The sequence below is a fragment of the Cupressus sempervirens genome, chromosome 7, assembly GCF_028749045.1.
Source record: "Cupressus sempervirens isolate cs-2001-9-10 chromosome 7, ASM2874904v1, whole genome shotgun sequence".
NCBI lineage: Eukaryota > Viridiplantae > Streptophyta > Pinopsida > Cupressales > Cupressaceae > Cupressus > Cupressus sempervirens.
In genome coordinates this window covers 894,034,980-894,050,916 of record NC_143124.1, presented here as the reverse complement: position 1 = coordinate 894,050,916, position 15,937 = coordinate 894,034,980, and the positions used below count along the sequence as shown (strand labels likewise).

Here is a 15,937-nt window from a genome sequence, read left to right as displayed (position 1 = left end):
ATTAAAATAATTTTCAATGTTGGCCAAAATTGTGGTTAATTCAACTTGTTTTATTGCTATATGCTGAGCAATGTGCTCAAGGACCTTATTATCAAACTTCTTTTCTACCTTCTCCATCAACTTTTCTTGACCGGAGGTATCCTCATTGAATTTATTGACTGCCTCTTCTAATTGTATCAAAATGTGTTGAGAAGTATCAACATCAACACCTATAGCCTCAGTAATTATATTCCGGGCATTCTCAATTATTCTATATTCCTTATCCCTTTCAGACCTTAGCTGCTTCTGTGTAGCCTTCATCTCAATTAGTTGACTAGCATACCTCATTTCTTCAATGGTAGCATTTTCATAGTCAATCTTTGGGATTACTATCTCTGTGTCTAAGTCAATATCTTTAGAAAAAAAAATTTCAGTGATCATAAGTCTTAATGGTTGCTTTTGTTTGACTTCTGTGATGACTGGTTTGACCTTAGGAATAGACACAATAGTAGAGATGGAAGGACTAGCAGTAAAAATTGAGATGCTTGAGGGTTGAGTGCCAATAGGAGTATATACCAGATAAAAAACTGGAGTACTTGCCAAAAATGGTGATACACTCGGTAATGTAGTATCTGAACTAACTGGGTTTGAAGTAGATGCAGATAATGCTAACAAAATTGTGGAACAAATTGGAATTGACAAAATTGTGGAACTTACTGCTATACCGACTGATGATGATGGAGATGAGGGGGCTAGCTCGGTAGCTGAAGAAGAGGGATGCAACTCGGTAGATGAAGTGGTAGACACTTCCATTGATGATACTTGGAGCTGAGATTTGGCAGGTGCAGATGATAAATCTGATGTAGATGTTATCAAACCTGCTGAAGCTGACTTCAACCTTGATGATGTCACAGTTTTAGGTGGAGAGTGAGGAAGGGATGCAATCATTATTGCTGCAATTTTCACCGAATCATCTTCCTCCTTATCTTCCTCTTCAACTTCTTCATCCTTGTCTTCTTCCTCTTTATCTTCCATCAGTGCATGTAGCTCTCATGGTGAGACTGTGATGGATGGAGTGCTCTCAAACTCATCATCGTTGCTGCTATCATCATCTTTGATTTCTACTAGGTCTTCACTAGGCTTATGTAAATGATAGATGTTTTTCCACATGTTTGTAGCATCATTTACAACATTTTCAATGTCTTTAATCAAAATCAAACAGGTGTGGAATCTGATCATCATTTTACCTTCATGGTTTTTCATTTTAGTTTTTACTTCTGCTCCAGTGAGACTTGGTCGAAGATTCTTCAGGGATTGCTCATAAATATCTTTTATCGTTTGGGTGGCTAACTCCCATCTCGGTTGCAATCTCTCTAGTATTTCTTTTGAGATTTGAGGGGCAATCTGGTCTGGGGAGTATTTCCATTTACCCATCTTATTGAGTACCAGTTCCTCAATCTGCATTTTCTCAGCATCTGTTCTAGTTTCAAATTTCAATGCCTTGAAATGTGTGATGCCAACTCCTTCTTCCAATTGTTTGAGCCTTTGCTCGAATGTGGGTGCAGGCCTAACTAGTATAGGTTCTTACTTACCTTTTCTAGTTCTTCTGGTAAATACTGTAGTAGGCTTTTTCTTAGGTTTGGTAATGATTACCTTACCTTTCTTCTTTGGTTGTTCTTCTGCAGATTCTTCTTCTCCTTCTTCTCCTCCTTCTTCTTCTTCACCTATTTCATCTTCACCTTTTCCCTCGGTGAGCATAAGAGGACTAGTTGAAGTTTTCAATTTGGCTATTTTCCTCTTGCCCTTGCTTATGGCCTGTGGTAGCTTGATTTCAAGCTCAATTCTGGCCTTAGCTTCATCATAGGTTCCAAAAAATTTTGCCTTGGGTCTACTGGCTCATTTACCAATGCTTCTATAATATCTATGGCTTCATCAATATTTACCTCATAGGGAAGAGGTTTCACCCATGCAACTATGGGTCTGACTACTTGAATGTATACCTTGTCACAGTCAACCATGAAGCATACATCATCTTTATAATCTTCAACAAGCTTGGGAGGAATTCTGAATCTGTTATTCATCCTCTCTTTGAAGTCTTCAAAATAGTTATCCATTACCTTATCAAAATTTATACCCATTTCTACAATAAACTCATTTATCTGATACAAAACTGGAATATTTTTTCTCCATACAAATGTACCTTTAGAAGGGAAAAACTTTTGTACATAGAAAAATAAACAAACTAACAAAGAACCAAATTTACAAGAGTTGGTTTTTGAGGTCCTTATACTGTCCATGTTCTTATTTAGTTGTTTCAACAGCACATCTGCTAGGTCAAACTCCATATTCTTCTTCACAATCTTATAGGCTAAGTCCACAGCCTCACAGGGCACACTATTCAATCTGCTGGAACTATACATCTTTTATGCAATTAAATGAATTCCAAATCTTAGCTCTGCATCAGATACATTGTTAAGTTTCAATCCTCTGCCATCCCATTCAGCTAGGGTTAACTTTTGAAGTTCATCCCAACTTAGGGTTTTAGTGGTTTTGGATTTGCTCAACATAGGTAAACCTGTGATCTTATGCATCATCTTCTTCGTTATTAGGACCGGTTGCTCTAACCACAACTGACCATTATGCACACGGCTTAAAATGTATCTTATCCATTTCATTTGAAAGTTCCTTGGCAAGTGCAAGATTTGGGTCAAACCTTTGGTTTCTAGATGCTTGTGCTCGGGTTTGAGGGTTCCATCCACACATAACTCGGCTAGGGCATTATCCATATCTAGTGTCCCTATTTCTTGAATAGTGCATTTGAAATGAGTACGAATATCATTTATAAGTAGTACCTTTGGTGGAATCTGTGATTGGGCTCCATGTGGGTCGAGCGATTCAGCTATGGCGGGAACGAGCTTGAAGCTAGGTGCTTTCCATTCCACTCCCTTCACAAGCATTTCAGAGCCTCTCTTTGCCTTGCTGCTGCTGGTGCTTATGGATGTCATTGCTGCTTGGTGAGTGAATGATTTCGCAAAACAAATTCTTCACTGGAAAATTACTTCAAATCACTTGAACTCACTTTCGTACTCTTGGAGATCTCTTCGCTCTGTATATTCTAAATTCGCGGTGAGAAATGAGATCAAATTCTGCATTTTTGATGAAAAATTTGCCATTAATGTTTGAGTACGAAGGTAGCTGAGATGACCTAGGGTTTTTCAGATAGTCACCGACTTACTCGGTAAACCTTGCAACTCGGTGAACAAACAAAACTTTTCATATTCCCGACCTAGCTCGGTTAAGTCTAAAACCAACCTTGCTCGGTAGATGCACCACAGTGAACTATGTCTTGTATCTGATATACTGACTTGCCATTTGCACTCCTTCATTCTAGAACTGCTTAGGATATTGCTTGAAGATGCAGTCCCTAATCTTCCTTGATGAGTCTAATTAGAAATGGTGAAGTCACCCACTTCTTGAGTGACATTGCCATTATTTGAACTTTCTGGTTCGGTAGATTTAGGAATCCACTGTTGTCTCATCTATTTTCGAATGTTGTCAGCTCTGGCTTTCTTTTCATCTTCAATTCTTCCTATGTTCATGCAATTCTTGGATATATGACGAAGTTCGGTACATGTATAACATCTTATAGTAGTATCTTTCTTCCTTAGGTGATGCCTTGAACAGTTAATTCCAATATGTCCATATTCTCCACAATAATGACATCTACACCAAGTATTGTAGTCCCAACCAAATAATGCATTGACAATTTGTTTTGTTGGATTGAATGATTTAGATCTGCACTCAGATACCTTGTGACCTTGTTTCTTGCATTTGTGACATTTGCCTTCAAATTTTGGTTTCTCTTTGCATTCATTTGCTTTGTGACCATGCTGATTGCAGTTGTAGCATTTACCATTGAATTTTCCTTTACCATTGCTCCAACATTTGTTTGATGTATGTCCTATCTTGCTACAGTGATTGCAAGTGGGTCTTTTATTTCTTTGAGCACCTTGTTTGGAGGTTTCACCTTCTTCCTTGTATCCAAGACCAGCTTTACCATTTTGTCTATGAAGATTCTGCTCATTTTGCTAATTCAATTGATCCATATTTGCTTGAGATTTTATCATCCTTTCATTGACTTGCTTTTCAACATTTAAGTCATTTCCCAAACTCTCATTGATTTGTCTTTCAGATCTCAAATCACTTTGTAAGCTTGCATTGATTTGTCTTTCAGTGATTAAATCATTTCTCAAACTTTCATTCTCAGATCTTAGATTCATAATTTCTTCATTTGCATTAGATAGTTGACCTACAAGATCTTCATGCTGAAGGGATTGATTATTTCTTACCTCTAAGTCTTCATTTGCCTTGTTTCTCTGTTCTAAAACTTCACATAGCCTAATGGATTGGATTTCTTGTTCTCTTTTGAGCTTTCTTACTTCTTCCTGCAGAGAACCATTCTTTGCTAGGAGTTCCTTGATTGCTTCATTAGCTTCATTCAAACTGCTTGATGGTAAAAGGTCTTCAATCTTTTCTTCAATATACTGATGATCATTCATTTGTCTTGCAAGTTCCTTCCTTCTTTTTAGAGATTGAGAAAGATGCTCATTTGCTTCTTTGAGTTGAGCCATGGCCATTTCCAGATCTAGCTTTTCATTCTCAATAGATTTTTCAAGTCTAAATATCTCCATTTTCCTTGATCTTTGCTCAAGTTGTCAAACTTTATCCTGAGAACCACAATGCTTTGACACCAATTGTTGGAAATAATCAAGACTAACAAGGTTACTGAGAGGGGAGGGGTGTAAAATAACTCTAAAACTTTAAATTAATTCTGCATAATAACATATTCACCATTCATCCATCTAATCTACTGTATGCATGAAAAGATAAACATATATGAACACACTGATTTGGTGACTCAGAAACCTTCCAATTAGAAAGTAAAACCGGGGTGGGGATGATGCCCACAAAACTTCAATACTGCAGTATAAAGTTGGCCTGTTAAGGATTACAATGATCACTTCTGATGATTTTCCCTATTAGGAGCAAGTAGGATTGCTAGATCCATCTTGTTAGAGGATTTACAAACATACAATGAAGTATGCACTCTGTTAGGAGATTTACAAAAGACTGTTAAGTCTACCCTGTTAAAGGATTTACAAACTGATTCACCTGTTAGAATGAAGCAGTAGATCTGGTTACAACTGATTGCTGATAAGATCCTTTATGCTCTGATCACCTGATGTGATAGATATAAATTTTCTGCACCAATGTTCACCTTTTTGTATTCCTCTGTTCTGTTGCTGATTCGCTTTCTCTCTTCTCAAAAATATTGCAATACAAAATCTCATCCAATTTCCTATATATATGTACAAATGATATAATACATCACATATATACCATTCCAATATTTACTTAACAAGGTTGGCCAAACACAAGTGAACAAAATATTACTGAGTCGGCCAGATGGTAGAAAACTCGAGTTCTTAATATTGACTCGATGACCTTCTGATACTCGACATCCACTACAATACACCGCATCGTCATGCACTCGGTAAGAGTAGAGGCACGGTTCATACTGACCATTGTAAGTAGCTTGGAACTCAGTAACCATTGGTGACTCGGTGAATATTGTGTCACTCGGTAAAAACTGAATCCATTGATAACCTTCTTCACTTGGTAAACATTGATTCCTTCATTTACCTTGTTTACTCGGTAAACACTAAGTCCTTCGTTTACCTTGATCACTCGGTAAACACTAAGTTCTTCATTTACCTTGATCACTCGGTAAACACTAAGTTTCTTTGTTTACCTTGATCACTCGGTAAACACTAAGTTTCTTTGTTTACCTTGATCACTCGGTAAACACTAAGTCCTTCGTTTACCTTGATCACTCGGTAAATACTGCGAAGCTAGGTGACCACTAATTGCTTGGAGAACACTATTTTGCTCGGTAACCACTATGAACTTGGTAAATACTGTTGAACTACCCATATGCTCGGTTTCCAAGGGAATGCTCGGTATGAGTTCGATAAGCATTCGGAATCGAATAAGTGTTGTAACTAATGACAAATATATTATAATTCCAACATGTCCATCAGTCTATGGATGATGTGTAAAAATGAACTTCAATTCTGTCTTCAACTTCTTCCTCAAAGCCCTCCAAAAATACCCAACAAATTTAGTCTCTTTGTCAAAAATAATACTTTTTGGGAGACCATGTAACCTCACCACCTCTCTAAAAAACAAATCTGCAATATGCACTACATCATGAGTCTTGTGGCATGGAATGAAATGTGTCATCTTGAAGAACCTATCAACCACCACAAATATTAAGTCATTACCCCTTTTGGCAATCCAAGAACAAAATCCATACTTATGTCCTCCCAAGGCTTTGATGGAACAGACAATGGCTAATAGAGTCCAGTATTGTGACTAAATCCTTTGGTTGTTTGGCATACTTGACAACTCTACACAAACTTCTTCACATCTTGTGATAATTGAGGCCAAAAATAATATTATCTAATAATGGAAATGGTCTTATCTCGACCAAAGTGTCATGTCATCCCTCCACTGTGCTTCTCCTTAATCAAGTTCTCCCTCATAGAAATCTTTGGGATACACAATTAACTTCCTTTGAACAACATACCATCCTGAATCATGTAATCTAGCCACCTGGTTCTATCTAGAGTAAAGGGTTCTTTACAAGCCTTCCAAGCCTCTCCAAAGTTAGGATCTTTAGGGTACAAGTTCTTGAGTTCATCAAACCCAACCACTTCAACTTGCATTTCTGTCAACAACAACTGTCTCTTACTTAATGCATCTGCAACTCTATTAGACCTTCCACTTATATGTTTCAATACAAATGTATAGCTTTCCATGAACTCTACCCATTTCAAATGTCTCTGATTCAATTCACCTTGGCTATTTAGGTACTGCAATGCCTAGTGATTAGTATACAAGACAAATTCTTTTGGCAATAAATAATGTCTCCATTTCTTTAAGGTTTGAACTATTGCATAGAACTCCTAATTATAAACAAAATACTTCTTTGCATCATTCAATTTTTCACTAAAATAGGCAATAGGCTTACCTTCTTGGCTCAACACAACCCCAATAGCACTGCCATGTTGAACCAACACAAGTTGCTTTGTCACCTTCTTCTTCAACAATTCAAAACTTCTTGCAGCTCCTGTACTCCTCTTGAACTCTTCTCTATCCCCCCTCATGGTTTCAGTTAGGGGTGCACATATACTATTGAAATTCCTAATGAACTTACTGTAAAAACTAGCCTAACCATGGAATGACCTCACCTCAGTGGTAGACCTTGGAGTAGGCCATTCCAAGAGACCTTCACCTTCTCTGCATCCTTTTTGAGACCCTCAACTAATACAAAAAACCTCAAATAGACTAACTCCCTTTTGACAAAGCTACACTTCTTCAAATTAATCAACAATTTATCTTCCCTCAACCTTTCAAGGATACTATGAATGTGCAATAAATGTTCATCCAAAGACTTATTGAAAATCAAAATACCATCCAGGTAGACTAACAAATCCAAAAAAATTCTTTGGTACCTCATTCATAAGCCGCATGAAGGTGCCTAGCACATTGGTCAGTCCAAAGGGCATGACTAACCACTCATATTGACCCTCCTTGGTCTTGAATGTAGTCTTCCACTCATCTCCCTCTTATATCTATATCTGGTGATAACCACTCTTGAGATCTATATTTGTGAAGTACTGGGCTCCACTCAAACAGTCCATAAGATCATCCATTCTTGGCAAAGGAAACCGATATTTGATAGTTATTCGATTTATGGTTCAAGAGTCTGTACACATTCTCCACTCTCCATCCTTCTTTGGTGCTAGCATTGCAGGTACTGCACATGGACTCAGGGTCTCTCGAATCAAACATTTCCTCAACAACTCCTGAACTTGTCTATTTAGCTCCTTAGTCTTAGTAGGAGTCATCCTATGAGAAGCCTAGTTAGGCAAACTAGCTCTAGGGACTAAATCTATTTGATGATTGATTTGCCTTACTAGCGACAATCCTTCTGGAACATTGTTAGAGATGACATCTCCATACCCACTCAATAGACTTGAAACTTCAAGTGGAATTTCACTACTACCTTCCTTATATTTTCTAGAAATTAAAGCATAACATATATGCTAATATTTCATGCCATCCAGAAATTTTCTTCCATGAACAAAACATACCATAACACTATTGCATACCTTTTCACCCTCCTTTATCAAGGTCTTCAATTTGTGACAAACTCCATTCTTTGACAGAGAGTATGTATTTGCATGACCATAATGTACAACATACCTATCAAACTACCACAATCTTACCAGTAACAAATGGCAGACATCCATTGGAATGATGTCATAGAGAATTGCATCATGGTAACTTCCAATTTTGAACTTTACCAAACATTGCTCACTAACCAGGACCTTATGATCATCCTGCACCCAAGCAATCCGATAGGGTTAGGGGTGTTTCTCCCTCTTAAGCTTAAGCTTTGAGACGATCTCCTCTGACACCAAGTTGTAAGTGCTTCCACCATCAACAATCACATACAACATTTACCCTCACATTTGCACCTAGTACAAAACAAACTCCTTTGTCTAGGTTCAGTCTCACCGCTCAATAAGACCCTTTCATTAACTACAACTTCTCCTCTTTTTGCATCCTCTGAATGTGATGACCGTGCATCATTGTCCACATGAGCAACCCTTACTTGACCATCAACTCTCCTATCTATCCTTCCTTGGCATTGAGGGCATTCGAAGGCACAATGACCCTCTTCATTGCAATGAAAACAGGTTCAACGGAAGCCTCCTCTTCCTGAACCTTGTCCACGTCCTCTACCTCTTCCTCTCTGATCTCTAAAGTTTTGATCACAGAAGTGGTTGAAACCATTGTTTCTCTGGTTTCGGCTGGTACCCACATTTTCATTTTTCTTTTGGTTCTCATTTCGGCCTCTAAATGACTTGGCACCACCCCTTCCTCCTTGACTGCGTCCTCTTTGCCTTCCATCAAACTTTCTATTTAACTTCTCCTCAACTCACAAGGCAAACTGGTATGCCCTTAATGCTAGTCATTCTAATCAGACTTAACTCCTCCTGAATGCTAGGTCTTAACCCACTAAGGTAATGAGCAACCTTCTCCTTATTTTCTTTTGCATGCCTCACCTTAATAAGGATTCGGTAAAATCCCCCTATGTATTCCTAGACAAATTTTCTCGCTTGCTTTAACCCTTATATCTTCTTGAACAAATCAAGCTCGTAATCAATAGGAATGAACTGCTTCTTTAGTTTGTCCACCATGCGATCCTATCTTGTGATTTTCTCCTTTCCTCTTCTATTTCTTTCCAACTGAATCTCTTGCCATCAAATTTTGGCATGGCCTTTCATTTTTTCCTTTTCAAACTTAACCCTATCAGCGTCCCTGATATCCTCATACTCAAAATATTCCTCCACCTCATTGATTCAATTGATCAACTCATCCGGGTTTAGATTTTTCGAAAACATGTCGACTTCAATTTTAGGTCTTTTTCAAAGCTTGGCAATGTTCCTAAAAAGCTTCTCCTTTGCTTGGTTTAGGACTTCTCTATCTCCTTCCCCTTCTTGACCAATATTTCCTTCTTCATTTTTTTCCTCACTTTTGTCACCTACGGCAACATTCATCCCTTTATAGATCTCCTCCTACAATGCTTGGACTTGTCTTTGAAGGGCTCTAACCTCAGGAGTAACAACTCCGGCCCTTTCACCATGCTCCCTTCGTGGAGGCATATTCTTATATGAAAACCCACAACCACATAGTCTTGGTGCAAACTGCCTCACAGTCGACGCTCTGTCTATATACTCAGGAAAACCTACTCTGATACCACTTGATGGGGGCATACTCCAAGAAAAAAATGAAACACAATAGGAAAGGAGGAATATTATTATAAAAAATGATATACTATTTCATTTAGTACAACAAAAAAATAGACTCCACGACATGCCCTATGCGCTTACAATGTTATCAGATTTTGGAAAAAACCTTTCTCACAGTACCTTCTCCCAAACTCCACCAAAAATTGTCTTTACATTGCCAGAAATGTCCTTAAGTAAACCAAATTAGGTTTAGGGTTAGGAATACATTTTAAAATATGTCATTTGGCATACACCGCCAAAATAGAAGGCTCTAGAAAATATATTAGAAGTTGGTGTAAAATTAGAAGAATCTAAAAATGGTAGTTCAACTTCCGAGAGGCATAACTTTTGATTTGGGACTCCAATTGATAAACCGTTTATATTTTCGAAAAGCTCTCCAAGCGCTCTATAGCCCTATAGACTAGTGTTTCCTGTCCCTCATTTTTTGTGCCCGTACAACACCATTTAGTGCCTCAAATCTTATTTTGAAATGCTCTTAAGAGGTCTCTAAGCAACTTAAAATTGCAATAACTTTCAAACTGTAAGACCTTTTGACCTAATTTTTTTTCTAGAGTGCTTTCAATTACAAGTGTAATCATCCCTCCAACTTACACTCTCTAACTCATTATAATTATGGCTCTATTACAAAATAACATATTTTCTACATTAGCACGTATCCCAAGGTGCTCAAAAACTCTAACCCATAAAATCAATAATGGAGTTATGAAAGTTGGAATCTTTATTTGACCCAAATGAATATTTAGAAATGAAAACACATTAAACAAAAACTAGCATTAAGCATATTTTTAGGTGATACAAGATTGTCCTTACACCACTAGATGCTCCTGCATCATTTTTTGTACAACTACCCCTATGGTTACTTAAATAGTAACAAGTCCCACAAAACCACCAAGTGGTATTATATAAACCATGTGCTACCTAACCCACTGACCCCACATTTAATATTGAAATTTTAATTCTTGTCTCCAATATTAAATAATTATTTGAAATATTATCACAATGTTACAATACAACTCACCAAGTATATCCCATGAGAATCTTTACATGTTGCATGTTCTTCTAAGTGCAACATTACATAATAAAATAAAATAATACAATATAACAATATTATGCAATGTGTGCAACACCCATTATCTCAATATTGTACAAGATACAGAATTTCTTTTTGTGATACATTGTCATACTCAAATTAGTTGTGAAATGGTGCTAAGCTCAAGTAAATTGTGTAATGATAGTAGATGTTAGTGCTTTACACTTCATTTTTATTGAAGAAATTGTTTATAAAATCAAACAATAGCTGTGATACAACTTGAGTCCCGCCTAATGTAAAAGAGAAAAATGATATGTGTTTTAAAACTTTGAGAAATTGTGGTATAACTTTAAGAAACTATATAGTGTATACAAGTTTTACTAATAATTTAATAGATATACAATAGTCATATAACTTGGTTTATCAATAGTTTATTTAAGGCAGCTATATAATGTGAAAAAAATTGAAGTATATAAGATTTTCTTTTTATTTTTTCTTGACTTTAGATACAAATAATGTACTAGTGTTTCTATGTTTATGGAGTTATATTAATGTAAAAAAACTAAAATATGTATAAGACTTTTTTTAGAATTGTAGAAATGTTTATTTTGGAAATTTTTAAAGAAATGTAAATATATATTTCATTTTCTTATTTTTTATTGGTGGCATAAGAAACATTTTGAATTTTTTTAAAGAAAAATAAAAAAATACTAACAAAAAAATGAAGAATTAATTAAGAAAAAGAAATATATCTAAAAAAATAAAAACAAAAGTAAGATAATTGTGAAACATTACAAATGTAATTAACATTTTTATAATGGAGGCAAATGAATAGTAGAGAGAAATTTTTTGAATTTTTGAGAAGAAAAATTAAAAAAACCACTAACAAAAATAGGAGGAACCAATGAAGAAAAAGGAATAGCCTTCAAAATGAAGCGAAAAATCCCCGCATATATAGGCAGACTAATAATTACAGCTGTCCAAAAGAACTATGAATATACACAAAAACTTACAAAAGAGAATACACTCAATCCAAATGATATGTTTTTAACCAAAAAATTGGTGTAATCATGTTTTGCACCCTGGAATGTGATATATTTTTATGTCACAATGTACAATGCGCCAAGCTCCCTGGAATGTATATTAAAAAAATCTAATTTCTTATTTTGTTCTTATATGTATAATTGTAAAAGGAAAAAGAAAAACGCATTTATTTTGTTATTATTTAAAACTGAAAATCAATATAGAGATCTTTGGGGGAAATTAATCTTGTTACTTTTTGAAGATGGTCTTTTTGGCCACTCTCTATGCCGTATTTTTGTACTGTGATTGAAAAAGTTGTGAAACATAAGAAGTCTTTGTTGTCACTAAAGACCACAGATGATGAGGCTTTTGGCATCTTTTATTATTATTATATTAATTTTAGTACAAAATAAAATAATAACTGATCTTAAAAGTAATGTATCATTTTGACTTTTTTGGAAAAAATCTAAGTTAGTTCGTATCTTTGTTTTATTATGTCTAGAAAATTTATATCTATTCTAGAAATTTTCATAATTTTTTCTTTCTAATTTTATTATAATAATTAAATAAAAAATAGAAAACATAAAATTAAATGGCCTCTCTGTATTTCTTTAAAAGAGATCAATGTAGAAAAATTTCATATCTTTCTTTTCTTAATTTTATTATGTTTAAAGAAAAAATAGAGAATACTAAAAATAAGTTGTTATTTTTGATATATGATTAAAAATATGATATAAAATAAAATAATAATTAATTTTAAAAGTAATATATCAATTTGACTTCTTTGAAGAAAATCTATTAGTAAGTTTATATCTTTGCTTTTTAATTTTTAGAAAATTTGTAATCTATTTTTAGAAAATATCATTTTTTTTCTTTCTAATTTTGTTACAATAACTAAATAAAAAATAGAAAATATTAAATTAAGTTAGTACCTTTATTATGTCAATTTTGGTGACCTCTATTTTTGCTTTGAAAGAGTCAACAATATAAAACAATTAGATATCTTTCTTTTCTCAATTTTATTATTATATTTAAAGAAAAATAGATAATATTAAAAGTAAGTCCATATTTTAATTATGTTATTTTATATATGATTAAAAATATATATATTAGTAGTGTAAACTTGTTTATAGTTTTGTTTCACCCTAGTTGTTGTTGTTGCACATGGTACTTGATGCTATAGCTAATATAAAAATTCAGTTTTTACTTTTCTTATGTTATTTTTTATATATGATTGAAAATATCATGATACAAATATTTTATCTATCTTTTAAAATAAATATATCATAATATTTGTTATCTTTTATTTTTCTTGACTTCAAAAATCTTTTAAAGCCAAGAAAATTAGAAATAGAGAGCATAAAAATTAAACATAAAAATAATTAAGCTTATCCCTAGTAGCCTTTCCCCTAGCTGTTGAACAACATGCTACTTCATATTATCATTATGTTATTATTATTATTACATTATTATTACATATTATTATTTTATTTCTATTTGTATCTTTGAATAAAGAAAGATTAGCAAGTTTTCGTTCACAACTATGACCTGAACAAATTCGATTGTCAACTGCTTACTTCTGATTCAAGTAAGAATTTCCATTTCTCAATTTAAAATATAAATAGATAAATAACTAAGAAAATATTATTACTCGCCTTTTATTTCAATTTGCATACGATTGACAAAACCTAAAAACTTCAAAACAACAAAAACAAGAAAAACAACAAAGAAAAATATTATTTACTCGCCTTTTATTTCAACATTTGCATACGATTGACAAAACCTAAAAACTTCAAAACAAAAAATATATATATTTAAAACGATTTAAAAATAAATAAATTTACTGGAATCTAGATATTTTAATTTCCACTATACTATCTCAATTTATAAAATTGAGAACAGCCTGAAATCAAGTATTCCATCTAGATTTACTTGCAATTAGCCATCTCGTTGATAACTATCTTTTAACGAAAATATAATACGCTCTGAAATTATAACCAGATTTGCTATGACGTCACCTTAGCCACCTTAACTAGGTGAGCAACAACCACCGTAAATGAATTTAAACCATCCCACGGTAAAAATAAATAAAAATGATTAAAACCATCACCTAAATTCACAGGGCGTACAATCTAATTAAATTCCAAACATTTCACAATCACACTTCAATTTCAATCATTCTGCGACCAAATATAAACAAACAATGGAATACCAATTACAAGCAGTTCGAGATTTAAAATGCTGAAACTGGTTTTGTTCCGTTACACACAGAAACAGTGCTTCCATACACACAAACAGATCGAAATTCTGATTAACATAAAAAGTTTTCCACCGGAACAAGCATTTGCCTACAATTTCAGACCAAAAAAAGGTCGAAAAGAGAAAGATTTAAAGAACAGAAAAAAAGTATTGTACATGACAATTTCTGCGAATAAATTTAGTTCAATTTTCATTTTTTAGCCTTTTTAGCAGGTCGCCCAGCCTTCTTCTTGGGAGTGGCTGCTTTCTTCGCTGGCTTAGGCTTGGACGCCGGCTTCTTTGGCGTTGCAGCCTTCTTAGGCTTGGCCGCCGGTTTCTTGGGCTTGGCAGGCGGTGCCGCTTTCTTTGGAGCGGCGGCAGCCGGCTTTTCTTCCTTCTTTGGAGGCGCAGGAGCAGCGGGTTTTGCCGGAGCCGCTTTCTTGCCGGCCTTAGGTTTTGGCTTAGCAGCAGGTGCTTTTGGCTTAGCAGCGGGAGCTTTAGGCTTGGGAGCCTTCTTCTTTGCCGCAGGCTTCTTTTTTGCCGCAGGCTTTGCAGCTGCGGGGGCCTTGGCAGCTGTAAGCTTGTACGAGGCCTTCACTTTAGTCAGCTTGCCAGATTTCGTCAGATTCTTCAGTTGCACATTAAGCTGTTTCTTAAAATTTGCAGGCAGATCGGCTTTATACTTGTCGCCTAGAAATTTCGCAATTGCGTAAGGGCTGGAGCCGCCGCGCTCCTTGAGGGCCGTAATTGCTTCCGTGATCATCTGAAAGGGAGAAACGAGAGTAAATAATTTTGAAACCCTAGAAAAAATATTGCAGAAATGGAAATGAGGGGAGAATAATTGTACCTGCAAATAAGGAGGATGAGCGGCCGGAGGTTTCGATCCCTTGGCAGCACGAGGCTTCTTTTCCTTTGGCGTCTTAGTCTTTTTCTCCTTGGCAGGCTTTTCTTCCGCAGGCTTTGGATCCTCATTTGCAGTCGCCTCCGCGGCCACCGGATTTTCCACAGTTTCAGTTGCCATTGTAGAAAACTAAATCACAATTCTAGAAAAAAAAAAACTGAGACTTTTACAGCAAATACAAGATCAAATCTGTGTGTATTAGACAAAATTCAATGGCTGAAAAGCTTATACAAACAATCGGTCACTGTGATCGCTTTGCTTGAATTGGAACGAGTGGGGGCGAGGGATAAGTAGCTACGGGTGTGCTCGTTATGAGGGATCGACGGCTGGTGTTCGTCTAACAGGCACTCTTGGACGGAAGCGATTGACTTGCATGCTTTGCCACGGATTGACTCGATCATCTCTTATCGACGGCTGTCATTTGCTCCCAGGTTTCTTTTTATCTTTAACTTGCTTCCTTTCTTTGTGTTTCCATCTCCCCTTCGGTGCCATAGATCTCTGTCATTTTATCATTGTTTTACAATTTTCTTTTTCCCAAATGTTAGTTACGGATCCAAGCTTTCGATTCATATGTTTTTTGTTGAAATTTATTCGGGTTATGAGTAGTTTAGAGGCCACCAAAGTGGAACATGTATTTGAGTTTCTCCATGTGTGTGTTGCCCATGAGATTGAGAAATTTTGTCATAGATCCATTATGGATTTGCGTATAGTTGTGCAAGTAAATTGTAAGGAACAAAGTTAGGAGTCCATTGTGAGTAGTTACGAACAAAATGCACATTGATTTGAGCTTTTTTCCTAACCTTAAGGAGTGCCTCTTAGGAC

General features: G+C 35.4%; 1 protein-coding gene across 1 annotated transcript; it reads right to left on the bottom strand.

Moving 5' to 3' along the window:
* Nucleotides 1-14,261: 14,261 nt before the first annotated feature.
* On the bottom strand, nucleotides 14,262-15,376 carry LOC149550373 (histone H1-like). Its single transcript, XM_089793401.1, has 2 exons — nucleotides 15,062-15,376; nucleotides 14,262-14,977 (listed from the first exon to the last, which is right to left on the bottom strand). Exons 1-2 carry the CDS (start codon nucleotides 15,233-15,235, stop codon nucleotides 14,426-14,428), a joined length of 726 nt encoding a protein of 241 aa, XP_089649527.1. The 5' UTR covers nucleotides 15,236-15,376; the 3' UTR covers nucleotides 14,262-14,425.
* Between the last annotated feature and the right edge of the window lie 561 nt (nucleotides 15,377-15,937).